The sequence below is a fragment of the Balaenoptera musculus genome, chromosome 14, assembly GCF_009873245.2.
Source record: "Balaenoptera musculus isolate JJ_BM4_2016_0621 chromosome 14, mBalMus1.pri.v3, whole genome shotgun sequence".
Lineage (NCBI taxonomy): Eukaryota > Metazoa > Chordata > Mammalia > Artiodactyla > Balaenopteridae > Balaenoptera > Balaenoptera musculus.
In genome coordinates this window covers 89,953,885-89,972,694 of record NC_045798.1, presented here as the reverse complement: position 1 = coordinate 89,972,694, position 18,810 = coordinate 89,953,885, and the positions used below count along the sequence as shown (strand labels likewise).

The 18,810-nt window shown below is 58.1% G+C and overlaps 1 protein-coding gene across 8 annotated transcripts in view; it reads right to left on the bottom strand.

Moving 5' to 3' along the window:
- Nucleotides 1–18,810, bottom strand: part of CTDP1 (CTD phosphatase subunit 1) — a 50,230-nt gene that overhangs the window by 9,848 nt on the left and 21,572 nt on the right. For 7 of the 8 annotated variants that reach the window (XM_036822861.1, XM_036822862.1, XM_036822858.1 and 4 more), the window contains 2 exons: nt 18,498–18,701; nt 7,352–7,514 (listed from right to left, as the gene is read on the bottom strand). In XM_036822861.1, the coding sequence (XP_036678756.1) occupies nt 7,352–7,514; nt 18,498–18,701 (367 nt within the window). Of the gene's footprint in view, nt 1–6,256; nt 6,624–7,351; nt 7,515–18,497; nt 18,702–18,810 lie in introns of those variants that run through there. The other variant, XM_036822865.1, reaches the window with a different exon arrangement.

Sequence of the window (18,810 nt, the reverse complement as noted above, 5' to 3'; positions counted from 1 at the left end):
CGGCCGGTGGGGGGGACGAGGGCCGCGCGGCACGTGAGAGACCGAGGGCGGCCGGCGGGGGGGACGAGGGCCGCGCGGCACGTGAGAGACCGAGGGCGGCCGGCGGGGGGGACGAGGGCCGCGCGGCACGTGAGAGACCGAGGGCGGCCGGCGGGGGGGACGAGGGCCGCGCCCACGCAGGCTCTTGGGCTTTCTGAACTGTAAACTACGGGGATGGGATGGCCACTTTACCAAGCTAAGACACGCCAAGCAAAGAAGGCCGTTAGGCGCACCTCACTCACGGGAACTCTGGCTTCTTCCAGCAAAGCACCCATTTCTACCTGAGCCCTGAGTCCGGGAGGCTCCCGTGGGGCCCAGAGCCCAGGACGACCAGGGGATGCCCCCGCGGCGCCCCTCCCGCGCCCGCAGCACCCTCCTGGGCGCGTGCCCTGCACACCGGCTGCTCCCCGTGGCGCTACCGGGCCCGCCCGGGCCCGCTTCCCTGGGAGAGTCGCGGACTCGCGGTGCATGGCAGGGACACCTCGGGGCAGGCACCGGAAACGGGACAGACCGGGTTTCAACCCTCTGATTAAATTCGAGGGCGGGGGGGACACCGCCTCTACAGAGCAGCCCTGCCCAGGGACCACCCGCCACACCCTGCGCGCTCAGGCCAAGGCTGACGCCTTTGAACCCCTGTATCCAATTTCAAGTCTATCAACACGCAGCTTAGGAAGGGACGACGCACACGGACCTCACAAGCTAAAATACGGAAACACTTTGACAGTTAAAGCGTTGGCTTTATCGTCGGGGGTCACGAGATCCTCACACGTTATATCCTCTCGGGTTAAACTAAAGGCACTTAACAAAAAGCATCTAATTGTACTAATTCTAACAGGTTATTGGCACTTACACTTCACTGGTATATTTAGTTGGCTGTACTTAACTTCATTTTGATAAGCAAACCTCCTGTCAGATTTTGCTCTGAAAACACTTCAGGTCTTTAACTCCACATCCCATCTTTGCAGGGGAAAAGAAAGAACTAAAAGAAGCCAGTCGTTTAAAATCTGCCCGAAGCACGCCATCCCAGCAGCTCAGAGACTGCGGGGTGACCCCAGCTTGGGCCGCGTGCCAGGCCCCCCAGAAGGGCTCGCGCCTTGGTGGCGTTAGCACCAGGCCTGGTGGACAGCGTGGGCTCATCCCGCAGGAGGTCTGGTCTCACCTCAACCCTGCCTGGTGTGCTCTCCCCGCGGCTTCCCTCATATAGAGCTCTGCACGAGGACAACTTTGCCCTTCCTGAAGAACAGGGATCTGCAATGAACCATTTACTTCGTAAATGTTGTTTTAAAAATGCTCGTGTAAATATTTCAAAATCTTAATTAAGGGAAAATCTAAAAGCAAGTATGTGAAGAGAAATACAAAATTCACTTTTTCCTCAAGTACTGAAATCTCTCAAAGGGCAAGTACGAATGACATCAAATGCTCTTGGGAATGTTTCCACCCATCGACTTGGAAGATGCAGGATCGTGAAGAGTTAGTGAAACTCATCTCAGCTTCTGACCCATGGAGGTGAGGCAGACAAGGGAGAAACAGAAGAAATGGAAACAGAGCAAGTCCAGGCCAAGAACGGCCAGAGGGGACACGCCTCGTCCCAGCCCTGGTGCCAGCACTTTCTTCTTCCCACCATTCTGTTGCTTTGCCTGCAGAGGGAGGGAACCGGACGCAGCGAGAGCACGAGTGAGCTACTCTAAGCGACTAACAGCGCCGCCCGTGAAGAGGACACGCCTCCAAGGACCACGTGCGTGAATTCTAAGCTCTGGTCTCAGGCAACGCGCTTCTGGTAAGGTGGAAATGATACCACCTGAAGGGTCTTTGGACCAACACCAACGTACTTCTCTCTTGGCCAGAAGAACAAACGTCCTGGTCACTCTCCTTAATATGCTGCATTCTCACGAAATAAAACCGAAAGCAGTACCGAGCCTATTAAACTTAACTTTCTCCAATGACGTTCCCGTGATGTGGAAAAGGGGACCAGAAGGCAGCCGTGCACACACCCGCGTGGTCGACCCTTGTCTAGACTTCACGCTTCAGGCAGACACCACCAGAGTCTGCTGTCCCCTCGGCGGCCGCGGAGGGGACGCTCTCCCGGGGCCCACAGAGCCCCGCGTTTCGCAGGAAGCGCCCCGGTGGCCGGGCCTCGGGCAGCCGTCTGCCCCCGACGGTCCCCGCGTGCTCGGCACCCACCTGCCCGCCACGGGCCGGCCCAGCAGAGTCTGCGGAACAGGCCCCCAGGGGAGCGAGAGCCGGGCTAGGACGTGCCTCTCCCTCACTGTCGGCATACTAACGTGCTGTTTCCACACGTGCGTTATCTTCAATCTCAAGTATTTCTCCTAAAGCCCAACGCGGTACCTCAAAACACCTGGAGTCCCCAGCAGCGACTGCGGGGCTGCCCGCCTCCTGACGCCCAGATGGCACGGCACGGCGGTAAGACACGCTGACTTCGGGAGCCTGTCCCCCACACTGACCCTGACGGCCCGCCCGGGAGCGCCCGCCCCGCCTCGGGCTCGGATGCAGTCCCGGGAAGAGAACCGACCTCACACGGGAGTCGAGGCTGACCAGGCTGCACAGACAGAAACGGGACCACAGGGCGAGCCCGGACAAGCAAAGGGGCCGAAGACAAAGGGAGGAGAAGACTCAGGTGGTCGTGAAAACTAACCATTAAACCTCTGCAGACACGTACTGCTCCTAAAACACGCGGTAAGAACACCCAGTACCCGAGCAACGCGTGCTCTGGCCTCACGTCAGCTCAGGGAGCCCACATGCGGGGGGGGGGGGAGGCAAGTGGGCGTCAACCCCGACCCCCACCCCGCGACCGTCTGTGTCCCGCTGGGCCGGCCTTTCGCACAGCCCGCTTCCATCCCAGGGGAGAAGGAGTCGTGACCGCCTTTGAAGAAATTCCACAACTGGCCAAACTAGTTTATGCCATCAAGGGCAGTAAATTTAAGTCTTCCGCCAAATTTGAGGTTTTCAGCCATTATCTCCCCAAGTATTTTTTCTGCACCGATCTCTCCCTCTTATGAACTCGGACGACGCAAACATTCAACTTCTGATTTGACCCCGGCGTCCCTGAGACTCTGATCCCTCTGCCCGGTCTGTTTTCCTGCTGTTCCTCAGGGTGATTCCCGTAACCCTGTCTTCAAGTTCACTTAATCTTTCCTCGACACGCCCGTCACCAGGGGTCCTCCTGGTGAGTTTCAGGGCATCTGCCTGAGCGCGTGTCCGGCCCTGTCTCCACGTGGCTCTTCTTCGTGGTTTGCACTCTCTTCAAGGCTCTGCCTCTCCCGACGGCCACGGCCACGCCCGCTGCTGTAGTGCTGGTCTGATGACCCCAGCGTCTGGGCTATCCGGGTAGGCGCCTGCTGTCACTCTCTTGGGAATGGCCCGTTCCCGTGTTCGTGTGTTGAGTAACTGTTAAATCGTGTCCTGGACATCCTGAATATTATGTCCCGGTAGAAGCTCTGGAGAACAGGGCTTTGTGTTTTAGCAGGTGACCAGCCCAGTCGGGCTAAGACGGAAAGCTCTGTCCTGCCGGCCGGGGACTGCGACGGGAGTTTCACGCCTTTGCAGTGCCGTCCGCCCCACACCCAGCACGGCTGGGATCGACTTCTAACAAAGAGTCGAAGACAGAAAAAGCGGGAGGAGCAGAAACGGAGCCGGAAGCCGAGGCAGCACAGGGGACACGCGCACGCACACGCCCGCACACGCGGGCCACCGCAGAGCGAGAGTAGCGCAGGAAGGTGGCAGAGGAGGGAGGTGTGCCGTGAGCTCAGCGCGCCTGCAGCCGTGAGATGCAGCCGCGTCAAGCGCGCCAGAGGCAGAGTCCAGCCCTGCACTGGCCGGGGGGCGGGGCCACAGGGCGCCGTCCACACGCGCCCGCCTCCGCTCCCCTCTGCTCCCCGACGTGTGCGCCGCTGGTGCATCGTGCTAACTGGACACCTCCAGCTGAGCAGACGCCGCACGGCAGGCGCTGTGAGAACTTCCCACGCTTTCCTTGTGCATCTGCTAGTAACAAAAACACGTGCTGACGGAACTGATCACCAGCAAAAGCATGCTGTGAGAAGACGCCACCGCCTCTGGGAAATGACAGCTTTATGGCAACCACGCAGAATGGAAGACCACATCAATCCTAAGAATCATTAATTTGCGCAAAGAATCGCGAATGTGCTAATGGCCCTGACTTTTGAACACAAACCCAAATGCTGCTGGACCACGCCTGCTCTAGCCTCCGAAGTCCCCGAAGCTGGGTCTTCAAGTAGCTTCTGGGATCACCTGGCTTCTTCTCAATGTTTTGAAGCTCGTGGAAAATGTGCCTATTTTATTCAGAACATAATCCTCACAAGGCAGTGTTTGCCACCAGCACAGAGCGGACCCGCCGTCAGGGGTGGGATAAGCAGGTCTGCAGATCCCCCTGGGGCAACAGCCCCATGACATGCGCAGCAAAATGGACCACGGCAGCGAGGGCAGCAGGCTGAAACTGCCACCCACGTGTGCAGCGGTGGCCTCTCGGGGTCAACGGACCACCTTCGGACACTTCGGTTACTGCGTATCAAAGGCTTTAACCCACAAGATAGCAAACCTGTGCCTGAGGTCTCAATTTCTCCAGTGAAACGTGTTAATGTCCATAAATGGGAAATGAGACAGGAACTCGCTGTGCTGACGGATGGTGCTCGCTGGTCCAAACAGACCTACGTATCAACAGAAACAAAGCATGCCCCCAAACTATCAAATAAAGTCCACAATCACCTCCTTGAAGGAGGCTGCCGCGGGGCTGAAAGGGAACTGCTGCCCAAAGTCCGCACGCGGGCTGCACGCACAGAGGCCACACCGCCACCGCTTCCGCCTGAACCATGGCAGACGGGGAGTTGCTGGGCCTCTACTCGGCAAACAGCTTTTTCACGTGAACCAAAATACGCAAAGACAACCATCTGGCATCAACAAGACAAAGACAGCGGTGATCACACCAGATGTGCGTACGCTTTTGCTTCTTTGAAAAAAGCAACGAGGAGGTGCTGCTCAGATTCTGGGTCTGCAAGATGCTCATGTGAAATGCCAGCCTGCGCGGGGCGTGATACAAGGACAGCGGCATTCCTGATCAGGGTTAGGTGCAGGCTGCAGGTACGGGACACCTTGGGGCTGGTGAGATGTGCCTTTTGGTGAGAGGAGCTGACACTGGAAATGAAGGATTCGGGGCGGCTGGGGGCTGGGAGAGGCGTCTGTGCTTGGGACGCCCTGGCTGTGGAGCCCGCAGACGTGGTCCTCAAAGCGTAGAGCAGACAAGCAGCTGTCGCTGCCGGTCCCGGCCCACCTGAAGAGCCCCCTCTGGTGGAGTAAACTACAACTACAAGAGGCTCAGAGCCACTGCCCAGAGGAGCCCACAGGCAGCACCCTCGTCAGTAGTCCCGTTTCCCTGAGCTTTACGGGGAGGGAACACCTCTCTGGCCTCAGCCGCCTGCTGCGGCTCCACGGGGACCTCCCGTCCTTCGTGCGGCCCTGGGGACCACAGCCTGGTCTTCTCTGGGCAGAGCTGCAGGTGGTGGACACGGTCTCTGCCCAGCTCTGTCCGGCCTCGAATCCTAAAGCCCCACACGGCCCCCGCCCTGCCACGCAGGGAAGATGGGGAGCCGGGCGCCCGCTCCCCTGGTCACCTGGCGCCCGGCACTGACCGAGCGGTCCCTCTGGGGCCCAGATGTCACCGGGAATCGAGCAGGACCCCCTGAGCACCGCTGGACACCAACCCCTGGTTCCCTCATTTATAAAACGACAGCCATGTTCGCTGGCATCCCAAGTCCAGGATTTCTCTCTCCTTCAAAACCTTTCTTCCTGAAGAGTCAAATCTAAGGTTTTAAGGCTAATTTTCATTTCTGAAAGAAAAGTCAGGTTTCAGAGTGGTGGGAAGTGTATTTAACACTTATTTCATGTTAAGATTTCGACACCCTTTGATGTGCAACAAACAAGTGGCGAGATTGTGGCCGCTGCTTGACGAACTGAACTGTGTCTGTGCAGCGGTCCAGCAGCGAACCCGCCCCGTCCGCCTGGGGGGACTGGGGTGAGGGGGTGGGCAGGAGGAGAGAAGTGAGTGTCCAGCTGTCCCCCGCCCACCCCCAGCAGCCAGCTTCCCTCACGGAGAACAAGGAACATCCCAGATCAAGAAGACAGGCTTACGGATAAAGAAATTTTTCTAGGAGAAAACATTTTTATGAACAAACCCCAGCAGTGTACTGGCTAAATGCTCAAAAAGGCAGAAAACAGCAAATAGAGAAATTCGGCACATCTGAAAGCAGGTTTAAGCGTCACGGGATAAATTATCATCTAAAGATGATGGTCTGAGTTGCTGGTAGGATTCTATACTGAATATAACATTCTTCTGCTACCGCTGGAAGTAAGCTGAAATGCATCTCTGTCCTCAGGGCTCTCCCTGGCATCCGCAATGGTCCGAGGACAACTTCTGTCTGCACAGTACGAGTGGCTGAGTGGCTGTGGGAGCTGTCTGCCTCTAAGATGCAGATCTGAGGGCCGGAGGAATGTCGGTCCTGATCCGGGCCCAGCTCCGTTTAGTGGGACGTGAGGTGTGGTGTCCACGACGGCGCCTGCGTAGAACACAGCCCCAGAGCCATGCTGCCCAAGCCGCCTTCCACAGGCTGGGGCCTCCTCTGAGGGGCCTGACCTAGGATGGATCAGGGGCACACAGGGCCTGGGGCGGGCACGGGACACAGGGCGAGAGGGACAAAGGGCAGGCTGACGGGCGCTCCCACTGCTTCCTCCGTGGGCCACAGACAAACAGCTGACTTGCAAAATTATCTGTAGTTTAGTTTTGTTCTGGTCCTAAGGAGAATCCCCTCTGTACTTAATCTTCACTTCAGAACGGATTCTGGGTCCTATTATCATTATTCCCACAATTAAGCATTTAGAACAAAACACCACTTCTACCCACGTTGCCTGAAACCTGTTAGTGGTGTAACAGCCAATTCCCAGTCACGATCTGGGTGTGCTTCAAAACCTACGTGCAACCTGAGAGTGCAGAGGGTGTCTCGACCTGGGCCCTGAGGACGCGGGGGCCGCCCGGGCACCGCAGGCTGCTTGGCGGCTCCCCTGGCGCCCACCCACTCGACGCCAGGAGCCCCCTTGTTAGCGACAACGCCAGACACCGCCGTGGGCGCCGGGGCGGAAGGGGGAGCAGAAACCCGCCTTCTACGCTGCCAGTACACCGACTGGTCACTTCCCGCTGTCGTCACCTCCTCTCCCACGCGTCCCGTGGAGACCAGAAGGCCAGGCTGAGGCCGCACGCGAGGCGCGCTGCGGCTGGGCCGGGGCTCACCTCTCTGTCCATACTCTCTAAGTCCTCCTTGCACAGCGTGTACAGTGGCATGGTCTCCGACATGCTGGGCTGGCGCTTCCTTCCCGAAGGACCAGGCTGCTCTCCACCTTGATTAGCCGGCAAGTCTTCACCAAACGTCTGCTGGTGATGTGGCTGAACCGCTCTGAAAGGAATTTCACAGGCCCTACATGAGGAGAGTTGTCTGAGGTCACCTTTCCAGCCCTGAATCAGATTCCCGACTCTCGGGATAGGTAAACACACACGCACACACACACACACACGATATCCCAGCTGTGGAAACACACGCTGTCTCGTGGACGGTACCTACTCAGGCTTGATCTGGGTTTGTTTACGAAACCAAATCCCTGCTGGTCCAGCCAGGCTGCGGGCCGGTCAGGCTCGCCCTCCTTCGGGCTAAAAGTGCACACTTAGCTCCTCCCATCAACAAACTGCACTGTCCAGAGCATCCGCCTGGCGGGACTCATTTGAGAGCAAAGGGCAAAGGTGAAGAGAGACGGTGAACACTCGCCCAGAAACCAGCCGGAGTGCTACTCACCCTCAAAGTAAGATCAAGCAGCCATAAGATTTCACGAAACAAACCACTTCTGTAACGTGCGGGCTATAAAAGTGGACATGACGTGATGGTGAATTTAAGAAACAGAGTGCCCGGGGCTGCAGTGAAAGTCCGTCCGTCCACAGAAGACAGGAACGTTCAGGGTCACGCGTGTGGTTTTATTAAACTATTCAATACCAACACTGCATGAGGAGCCAACCTTCTGTTCCCAAAACGCTTCTGTCCTGGAGCCGAGCCCAGGCTGGCGTGACAGTGACTGTCCTCTGAGCTACCCTCTCCGTTCCACCTGGAACAGACCCCAGAGCGCCCCTGTCCCCCGCACACGCTCTCATCCCGTGTCAGGTCCCCAACAAGGGGCAGTGCCCGTGACGGCCTCAGAACTTAAGGGGCTTCGTGAAGCGGGCGCCTTCCTCTGGAGCTGGCCGTGGGCACCTCACGGCCACCAGGAAGCTGAAGACGGCATAGCAAAACCTTGTTACTCTGAAGAAAAACGGTGGTAATAAGTCTGAATCACGAAACTGAAAGGAAGCACCTGTACTGGGCTAACCACATACTATCTGATGGTGGTTAAGATTTCTGACGCAGAAACATGAAGGACCACCCAGAAACCGCTGACCCCTGCTTCTTCCCAAGTCAGGCTCTGTCCCCAGCCCCCGCCCGCCTTGCCGCCGCCACGTATTCACGCAGCCTAAGAGCTTCCTGCCCTGCCTTCTGACCTGGGCATCAGGCTGCACCTCAGCCCACACCCACTCCCCGTCACCCCACCAACCAGAGCTCCTCTTACGAATATGGAAAACGGCAGAAGCACCCTTTTACTAGCACAGCCTCCCTTCAGACCCAGCACAGGGAAGGTGAGAACACGTACACCCCCTACGGAAGGCTCATGGGCCCGGGGGCCGACTGGTCCTCAGGGCAGTGGGGTGTGGGCTCAGCCTGAGCTGCGCACAAGCACCTGAAAAGGCAGGATGTTCTTCCACGTGGAAGATGCTGAAAATCGGCCACCACGTTGGGGGCTCCTGAGAACCCCCTGAGGGCATTCGCAAGATCCTCCCTCTTCTAGAGACACACCGGGCGAGGCCAGAACTCCCTCCGGCGTCCCCACCGGATGGCAGGTCACACCAGGCGGACCAGGAGGCAGATGGGAACCCTGTCTTCCGCTACGCCAGAGATTCACAGAAATGCAGATGAGCCGCCCTTCGCGATTTGGAGAATAGTTTTTCTTCGTTAAAACAGTGTTAATGTGCAGTGGTTTATTGCTCTTTTGAGATGAGTGAAAAAAGCGAGTATTTTAAAGGCGTCTCGGTTTTGCTTTCTAACCTGGTGAACCCCAGTCGACGAAGCCCCCAGGACCGACGGCCGGAGGGCCAGCTCGCAGCTCCCCGCCCCCTGCTCGCACGTCTCCCCCCCACGGGAACGGCGCCGCGAGACGCGATCGAGCAGATTCCCTGTGGTTCCTGAATCGGCTCCGCACGCACAGCCGGAGCCCCAGGCCCCGCGGTGGCTTCCCCGGTGCTTCCTGCTCCTCGTCCCGGGAACCGGCAACTGGACACACCCGCGGGCGGCCCGGCTCAGGAGCAGCCGCAGCCTCCAGGACAGGACCGGACCGGACCGCAGCCCCGCCTGCTGCCTCGCCCTGACCCACCGCGCAGCCCCGCCTGCTGCCTCGCCCCGTTGCCCCCCCCCACTCCCGGCCAGCGGTCACGGAGCTGGCGGCGGAGTCGCTGGCAGAGCAGAGGTTTCTCGCTTGGAGGAAGCGCCTGATCAGTTTTCTTCCCCTGAGTCATGCTTCCGGTGTCAAGTGTGTGGACCCTGCCTGGCCCGAGATCCTCGTTCCACATTTTCTAAGCAGGTCCGTGAAGCGCTGCGGTGTCAGTGGAGCCCACCCACCTGCCAAAACCGGGAGGCGTCAGACTGTCGTGGACCCCGCACCCCCAAGGCTGCCCGGCAGTAACAGTGACCCCCAGGCCGGCGTCAGCGGAGGCCGAGCGGGACCCTGGACTTCGGCCCCGGCCCGGCAGGGGTGAGGAGGTATCTTATAGCTTCTGCGGCGGGAGCACAGCCTACAAAAGCCAGCTGAACAGAAGGTCTCCGCAAGGCCCAGACTCTCAGAAAGAGCCCGTCTCCAGGTTTCAACTGAAAACCACCTGTCACACCAAGAGCCAGAAAGATCTCCAGCTGACTGAAAAAAGACAATCAGGAGATGTCAACTGAGGTGACAGAAATGACAGAACTGTCTGACGAAGATTCCAAAGTATCCGCAATAAAAAGAAATGCTTCAATAAGCAATTATAAGCACACTTGAAATAAACGAAAGAAACAAAAAGCCTCAGGAAAGAAATAGAAGATAAAAAGAAGAACCAAATGGAAATTTTAGAAGTGAAAACAAACAAACACATGCATTGGGTGGGCTCAGTATCGCGACGGAGGGAACAGAGGGAAGGAGATCTGAATCTGAAGATGCCCTAGAAAGTACTCCATGCAAACGACAGGAAACAGACTGAAGAGGAAAAACGCACACAGCCTCAGGCCCACGTGATGACAGTGAGGGTCCACGTTCCTGTCACTGGTGCCCCAGAAGGAGAGGAGAAACACGCAGAGCTGAAGAAGTGCTTGAAGAATAGTGGCCGGAAACAAATGCCCCAAATTTGGCCAAAAAGACGTGAAGCTTTCAGATTCGAGACTCTTAAGTGAATCCAGAACAGGATAAACGCCCACATCCATATTAAGACACATCACCATCAAATTTGCAATTCAAGACAAGGAAGAAAAATTCTTGAAAGCAGTGAGAGAAATGCTACTCCAGTTACAAGGGAAATACGACTCAAGTAACAGGCCAAAGAAGAAAAACTGCGTGAGCTTGAGGTCAACACAGATAAGGCGATGAAGAAATTCAACACCCAGTCACGGTGAAACCCAGGGGAGACAGGAATCCGACGAGGAGCAGCTACAGAAACTCGCAGCCGACACCACACGTGACGGGGAGAGGCTCAACGTTTTCACCCTCAGACTACGAAAAAGGCAAAAATGCCCACCAACCAACCACTGCAAGAGACAGAGGACCCCGGAACGGACCCACAGGAATATGGTCCCCTGAGCCCAGCAAAGGTGCAGAACCAGTCCACGGAGGAAAGACGGCCTTGCCCACAAACGGCCCCACCCTCAAACCTCTCACGTTAGGCCAAAACTCACTCGAAACGGACCACGACTTCAATACAATACGTGAAACTACCAGGATCCAGGCCAGGCAGGGTCCACGGACCTGACACCGAAGCTTAACTCACGGAAAGACCACCAGTCAGAGAACCTCCCCCAAACGAGAAACGTCTGCTCTGCCGACGACTCTGTTAAGAGGGTGGAAGGCACCCCCAGAGCACGAGAAGCTTCCACAAGGCTCGCAACGGACGAAGGACAAGGGCCCAAGACACCCTAAGAGCCTCGAACGCACGGGCAGGCGACGGGACGTCTCGCCGAGGCGACTCCACAGAGGCAAAGGGCCGTGAGAAAGGGTGAGCACGAAACCACACGTCCCACACCCTCAGGGCGGCTCAAGTGGAAACGGGGGCACCAGATGCAGAGAAACAATGTCCCCCACCCGCTGGTGGGGACGTAAAAGGTACCACCACTGCAGAAAAAACTGGACGGCTTCTTGTAAAACTAAGCACACTCACTGTACAACTCAGCAGTCCCGCTCCTGGGCACCGATTCAGGAGAAACAGAGACTTGGGAGAAACAGAGATGTACACAGACGTTTACAACAGCAGCGGCTGTATCAGTAACATTCCAGAGCTGGACACACCCCAGATGACCTCCGGTGGGTGAACGCCACAGAAGCCGCGGTACCTCTTACCACGAAACACCCCTCAGCAGCGGACACGGCCACATCGGGGCAGAATCTCCAGGGAACTGTGCTGAGTGGAGCTACACACCGGTGACTCCACTTACTCCGTGTTCTCGGGATGACAGGAGTACAGGGACGGAGACAGACCGGCGATGGCCGGGTTAGGCTTGGGGGTGGGGCTGGGCGGGCTGGAGGTGGGCCGGGGGGCCCTGGTGGGGACGGATGCTGCGTCTGGACCAGCCCAGTGTCAGCGTCCCGGCTCGGGACTGGCTGCAGTTCTGTGAGATGACGCCACGGGGGGAAGCGGGTTAACGGTCCCTGGGATCTCTGTTATTGCTGACAACTGCCTGTGAGTCTACGATTGTCTCAAAATAAAACCTCTACTTTAAGAAAACAAAACGTTCACAACTTACAGCACACAACGAACAATGGGTAAATGAAAAGGAACTGGGAGTTTCAGAGGCTGTCCGCGCAGGGAGACACATTTGGGTGCCTGATGCCGGGAAGCCCGGGGCCACTCGCAGCCCGCTGTCTCCGTGAGGGGTGCTGCCCCCGCCCTGCACCTCTCACCCTCAGACACACCCCTGAGGTCGTCGCCTGCGGGAAGCCCAGCTTGGGCTCAGTGACCCCCCCGGAGCCACGCCTGTCGCACGGGCCCTAGCTCGGGGGGCCCTGAACTGAAGCTGCCTGGGGCGGACGGCGCCCAGCAACTGCTCTCAGCGCCAAGGTCCACACCCTGACAGCACTCCACGTGCGGAAATCCCGTGAGGGGGAGCTCCGCCCCTCGCTCCCCAGGGCCCTCCGACTCCAAGCCCCCCGGTGGGCCGCGCCCTAGCCCAGAACCAGAAGAGCAAAGCAGCAACTAGAGAGACTGACAACTCCCAGATGAACACGAGGAACAAAGTGACGACTGACAGCTCCAGGCGCCCTGTCACAACAGGGCCTGTGGGGTGCCGGGCTCGGGACACGGCTGCGACGCCACCCGTGGGGGAGGGGCCCCTGCTCCTGCCCTCTGCACACGGGTGGGTGAGGGGCCCCCCCAGGAAGCAGGGCCAGCAAGGGCCGACGGCCCAGCGGGGTGGCCGGCGCAGGGCCGGGGGCCCAGGGCTCAAGGGCGCGGCCGTGTGGAGGGATGGATGAGGCACAGACGTGTCTGGGTGCGGCAGCGCCGCCCCCTCACAAAACCTACACGGCCAGCGACTTCGTGAGTCACAGGAACGCTCTTCTGTGTACCTAGGCGGTCTGATAATTACCAAAAAAATTAATATTTTGGTGAGATTCACACCTGCAAGTTCAAAAAAGAACGAATTTCCTCAAAAGTCAAGTCACTAGAATAAACTACAGCCCGACGCGTGTGTTTTCCATAGGAAAGTTGGGCAGAGCTGGAACACTGTGATGTCACTTGAAACGGAATTACTGCTGTTCACGTACATTCTACACATCTGAGAACAAATGTGTGGTGACCTGTCGCCTGATTATTAGTGTCGTACGGTGAAAGACGCACTCTCCCCGCATCCTCGGGTCTGTGTTCAGACGGCACTCGACCACTTCTCATCGGAGAAATCCCAAGCCTGCTGCCACTGTCTTCCACCAAGGCTTAATAATCGGAAAACCATTTTTGTACCTAATTTTTAAACATTCCAAACAGTTTAAGACAATATGCACTTGTTCTTTACATATTAGAGAAATAAATCAACGTGTGACTTTGTTTTCAATGGTAAGAAAGCAGATTCTAAAACCAGGAGCGGCTCAGGTAAAGCTCAGGACAGTACTGACTTCGTGATGCTTGAAATTACGTAACTGTTACTGTAAAATTGCACTTCTGTGCCCTTTTAACGCACAGATCTTTCCTGTCGGTGTGCTTCTGACTCAAATTACAAATCTACAGACCATCCCCTGGAACAGAAATGCGACCACACAACCAGCAAGACTGCAGTGAAACGTGATTCTCTGAAGAGCGGCCCAGGTTGCTGCTGATACGGCCCATCCTTCGTGTTCCCTCATCTCAAGGGTCAGTGCCCATAACGTCGTTTTACGCCAAGTGATGCCCGTCTACGCTAATCTAGGCAGCGATCGTCACCAGGCAGCCTAAGGAGGCTTGTCCACTCTGCTAAAGGCTGGAAGCTGACTGGGCCAAACGGAGAACTAACACCACAGAACCCCCTCCTGAAAACCGGCCGTGCTCTCATCTCTGTGGCTGTGTCTTCACTCCTCTCGCCCGCGTTGGAAACCCCAGACTCTTCGCGGGCCCGTCCCCTCCCAGGTCCACCCCTACTGGGCAGGGGCACCTGCACGGGGGCATGGGCACCTCGCACCCACCCGCTGTTCTCAGGCCTCTGTGTCCGATCACGACAGTGGCCACACGGATGTGACCTGGGAAACGAAGCATCAGGGCGCACTTCCCAAAGGAGCTGCTTGTGGAGATGCCCGTCACCGCCCACCTCCCCCCACCGTTTACACACCCTCTCCTGCGAGCCAGAAGGGTGGGGCCCCAGCCCCCGCAAAGCACAGGGCTGGATGCTCGGAGGGGCCTCAAGACACCTTCCCATTAACTGCACCTCACCCAGCACCGCGTCCGAGCCCTTGGCGTTTCCGCTGCCTGCGGGTCCCGAGTCCAGTCGGGAGGCATTCCGGGTGGGCGGCCGGCTCACCATGGGCGCCCTCGCGTCCAGCGCAGCCAGCCTTCTTGGGACACCTTCCCGAGCCCAGGCAGGGCAGGCGAAGCAGCCACCCAGGGCATCGCCCCGTCCTCGCCGCACGGGCAGCCGGGGCCCCGAACACACACGGGCTTTGTCTTGGCGCGAGTCTTCCCTGCGCTCCCCTCTGTCTGTGACGGCGGCCGCCAGCCTGGGCCCCTGGTCAGAGCAGTGGCTTCCCTGAACTTGGTGTCACCGCTTCCTCCCAGGATGCCACCAACAGCCATGCTTTCTGTTGCTTAAAATACAACCAGGCCTCCGAAGCCTGACGGACGGAGCCTCCAGACCCGGAGAAGGCGCGGCCGCTGCAGGAGGGCCACGGGCCGCCAGCCCCGCCTCGTCCTGGCGCCTGCCCTGCTCCCTGCTAAGCGCCCGCACCCAGGGGACCCGGCCCCTCCCAGTTCCACCCACACGTGCACGGCCAGAGTCGTGCTCAATGCCTAGCTTCTCTTACTTAGGTGACCTTATTTTCCATTAATTTATTAGCCCTAACATACTTGTGACAGTTGAACAACAGCTTGCTTTCTTTTGCTATATAGAAACGTTAAAGTTTAAGAGGTAAAAACCAGCTATGTAGTTACACGTCACATAACAGTGTACAATTATAAAATCACTTAATAGTATGACATAACATCGATACACCACTAATATTAGCACTAACTGACGTTATGTAACGTATACGGCGTCGTATAACAGATGCCTCAAACAGGCTTTCTCTGTCTGGTTTTAAGAAGGTGACGTGTTCTGCTTTTCTCCATCAACTGGCCTGTGGACGCCGAGCTCCGGGATGTGAGTGCTTGTTCCCTGTGGGCTGGGGAACTTCCACGCTGACCTGCCCACCCACCCCTCCTCTCCTCTGGGGTCTCGCGGGGCCCCACGTCTCCTCTGTCCCATTCCTTCCTTTGTGCACCCAGTCTGCATATTTTCCATGGGCCGTCTTCCGTTTAATTTTAGGCTTCGCGTTTTTCAGTTCTAGAACAGCCATTAGATTATTTTCAAAGGATTTTCAAAGGCTGCAGTCCTCTGTTGAGATTCTCCACCTTTTCGCCTGTCCTAACGCCTGTCCTTTCTTTCGCCTTATTGGCATGGTAGTCACCGTCCTCTGAAGGCTCCTGGAATCCCAGGAGCCTGTACGGCGGGGGACTCGAGGGCCCCTGGGCTCCCCCGTCTGCTCTCCCCTCCGAGATCTGTTCCGATGGCCTCAAACCCCCAGCTCGTCTCAGAGCCGGGGAGGCACTGCCTCAGGCTCGGCTCTGCCCAGCAGCCACACAGGACGGGGCCCTCGGGGACCAGCTGTGCCGGAGGCTGGCTGTTACCTTCACGTGGCCACGCAACACGTGCTGTGCGGACTTCTGGTTCCCTTCCGCAGGAGGGTTAATCTAACCCGAGCGGCGCCATGTCGCCAGGAGCAGAAACCCTCCGCTGGCGGGCGCCGATCTCAGGCCCGCGCTCACCCTGGGGTGGACTCCCGAGCCAGAGCCAGTCCTCAGCGGGCGCCGCCGGAGCTGCTGCGCTGTGCCGTCCACAGCTCTCGAGCACAGGCGGGTGGGTTCCGGGCAGCACTGGACCACCACGTCTCAGTCTTCTGCTGGCTGAAGACGTGAGGAACGGCAGCCGGCACTGCCCCCCGGCCGGGCCACCACCTGCTCGGCCCCGCGTCTCCTCCCGTGAGCACCTGGACTGCAGCTCCCCCCGCCCCACTGCCCGTCCTGGCTCCGCAGGGCCCGGCGTCCCGAGCTCACTCACAGATCCCCGCCCGTCCCCCAACGGCTCCAGGACTGCGCGTCCCTCACGCCGTGATGTCGGCCTCCCTTTGAGCAGGTGCCTCACGCTCGAACTCGGGGTGTTTGGCGGCCTCTGATGTAACCTTGCTGGAAGTTCCCTGAAAGTCTCCGCTAACCCTGACCCTGTCCTCAAGGCCCGGCCGTGTCTGCCTTGGGAGCCCCGCGCTGGCTGCAGACCCTGGGCCCACGTCCTGCCTGGGCGGGGTCCCCCTCGGAGGTGCGTCCCGCACACTCGTCAGGCTTACTTTCACATAGAGGGACCTCAGAAATGGGGGTGATCTCAACACTTCAAAGAACAGTTCAGCGTCAGGACGAACGCACGACAAACACACACCAGGTGGTGACAAGCGGGACATCCTTAACAACCACAGGCCTACACACGTGAGGAGTTCAAGGCGTGCATGACAGGACTAGGTTTAAAGAAACAAGCTACCTGTGAGGTTCTTTTGGACAGTAAAATACAGAAGAGCTACAAAACAAAACTCAAACTGTTTGCAGGACGACACGCCTGAGTTGCTCTAAATACTGAAGCACTTCTGTGCTGATGGCGCACCCTCCGCAAGCACGGGCCAAGCCCATCCGTGCTTCAGCATGACCTCTACTCAACCAGCAACCCGCTTAGCTGCTGCTCTGGAGACAGAGGACGCCCAAACATCGGCTCTACGTCAAGAAGGATCTGACAGTGAAACGGCAATTATAAACACTTGAGCCATAAACGTTCACTATAAAGAAAAAGTCCCAGCAACCCACGTATTCAAACAAGGATGAAGAACCAGCACAGCTCGGTAACAACCGTGGGACCCGGAGCCAGCCAGGCACCTCCTCCTGCATCCAAGTGGGGACGCTGCCTACCTCACAGCGAACATTTCCCAGAAGGGATGGTGACAAAGCTTCCAAAACCCAGTAAGGAAAAAGGGGTCAATTAAGGGTATAAAAAGCCAGTCCACTCAAGTGAGATCCAGGAGGCTAATCAACATGTGCAGAGGCGACCCTCACGCCGCTCGGCAGCCGGAGACGCATCGGAGAGAGAGGGCGGCCGTGCGCCTCGAGACAGATCCAGGAGGAAGGAGAGGGCGGGGCCGGTCCTGCTGGGCGGGACACGAATCCCAACAAATCTTTGGCAAAGTAACAAATAACGGCCCCCATTTATTACAGTCAAGGACACCCACGACCTTTAACCTAGTAACCCTGCTTCTGGAAAGTAACTCCACGGGAGTATAAGCAGCACAGAGATCTCAATGCATCTTCTTAAGTAATTAAATATCACGTTGTCGGAAGAAAATCAAAGCTTCATCAGCGACGATGCTCTTAGAACAAAATAATCCACCCACCAATAGCCCAACTGAAACTGGCCTAAACCCCGGGCGTCTGTCCACATCTGGAGCCCAGCCGCAGGGTCAGCGGACACCCTGCTGGCCTCCAGGGGCCCCTCGTCCACATCCACTCTGCTGGCGTCAACCGGCTCGTGTCAGCCCCTGTGGAGTGTTGCCGAGGCCAGGGACAGGCCAGAGGGTAGGGAATCGGACTCTGGTGGAGCCATGCGGTCAGCGCAGGAGAAATCCACCGCCACACGTGGGCCGCTAACAGGAGAGGCGGCTCTCAGGATGTGCTCGGGGCTCCAGGAAGGAGGGGGCCCGGAAGCAAGACCACGTGCGTTCAGCACAAGCATTTCAAAGCAGTGGCCACTCTTCAAAAACAAAACAAAGCTTCAGGTCCCTCATTTACACCTCAGAGTGCTAAGGTGTTTACGGGGTGCTCTGTAAGGTCCCAACTCAGCTGATCTCCAGTCAACATGCAGAAAGGAAACAGACACTTGTGGAGACACGTGTGGAAACCACTGGCCACGTTCCCTCAGGGCAGTGCCTTCCTCCCCGACCTGGGTCTCTATGTTCCTATTTACCAACTGCCACCACCACCAGGGCCCTCAGTGTGACCTGTGACCTGTGACCTGAGGGCCGGGGCTACAGAGCAGAGCCGCTCCCGACTGGCCCTTCTGGGGGTGGCAGCGGGGACGGACCTGAAGGGCAAGGCAGGAGGGTCAGGTTCAGCCGCCTGAGGCCCCCCTCGGCACCGAGCAAAGGTGGAGCATGTGCAGGTCCAGGCTGAGCCACAGACTCGCCTGCCCCAGTCCCGGGACCCGAGACGGGACGGAAGAACGTGCAGGAAGGCCCCCAGCCCGACCCCACAGGCACCCCACTCCACTGCCTGCCGGCTAAGCCCTGCAAGGACACCTTTGCGTGCGGGGCACGTGTACCTGAAGGAGGAGAGCTCCGCGTGCACCGGCAGGGAGCCGGGGGGCCCGGGGCCCGCAGCGCCCTTTCGGATGAGCTTGCCCGTGCTGGCGTCGTAGATCCGAACTTCAGGGCCAGGCGGGGCCTTGGGATGCACAGGTGTTGGATGAAACAGGGTGGTCGGAAGCAGGCCCTGCCTGTCGGGAAAGGCGGCCGGGCCGTCCTCCCTGGGGGGTGAGAACGAGGGCGGTGAGGAGGGGCTGGGGCAGATCGGGACCCCCCGCGCCTCCCTCCCACCGGGACTGTGAATCCGCACATGAAGTCGTGGTTCTCCGT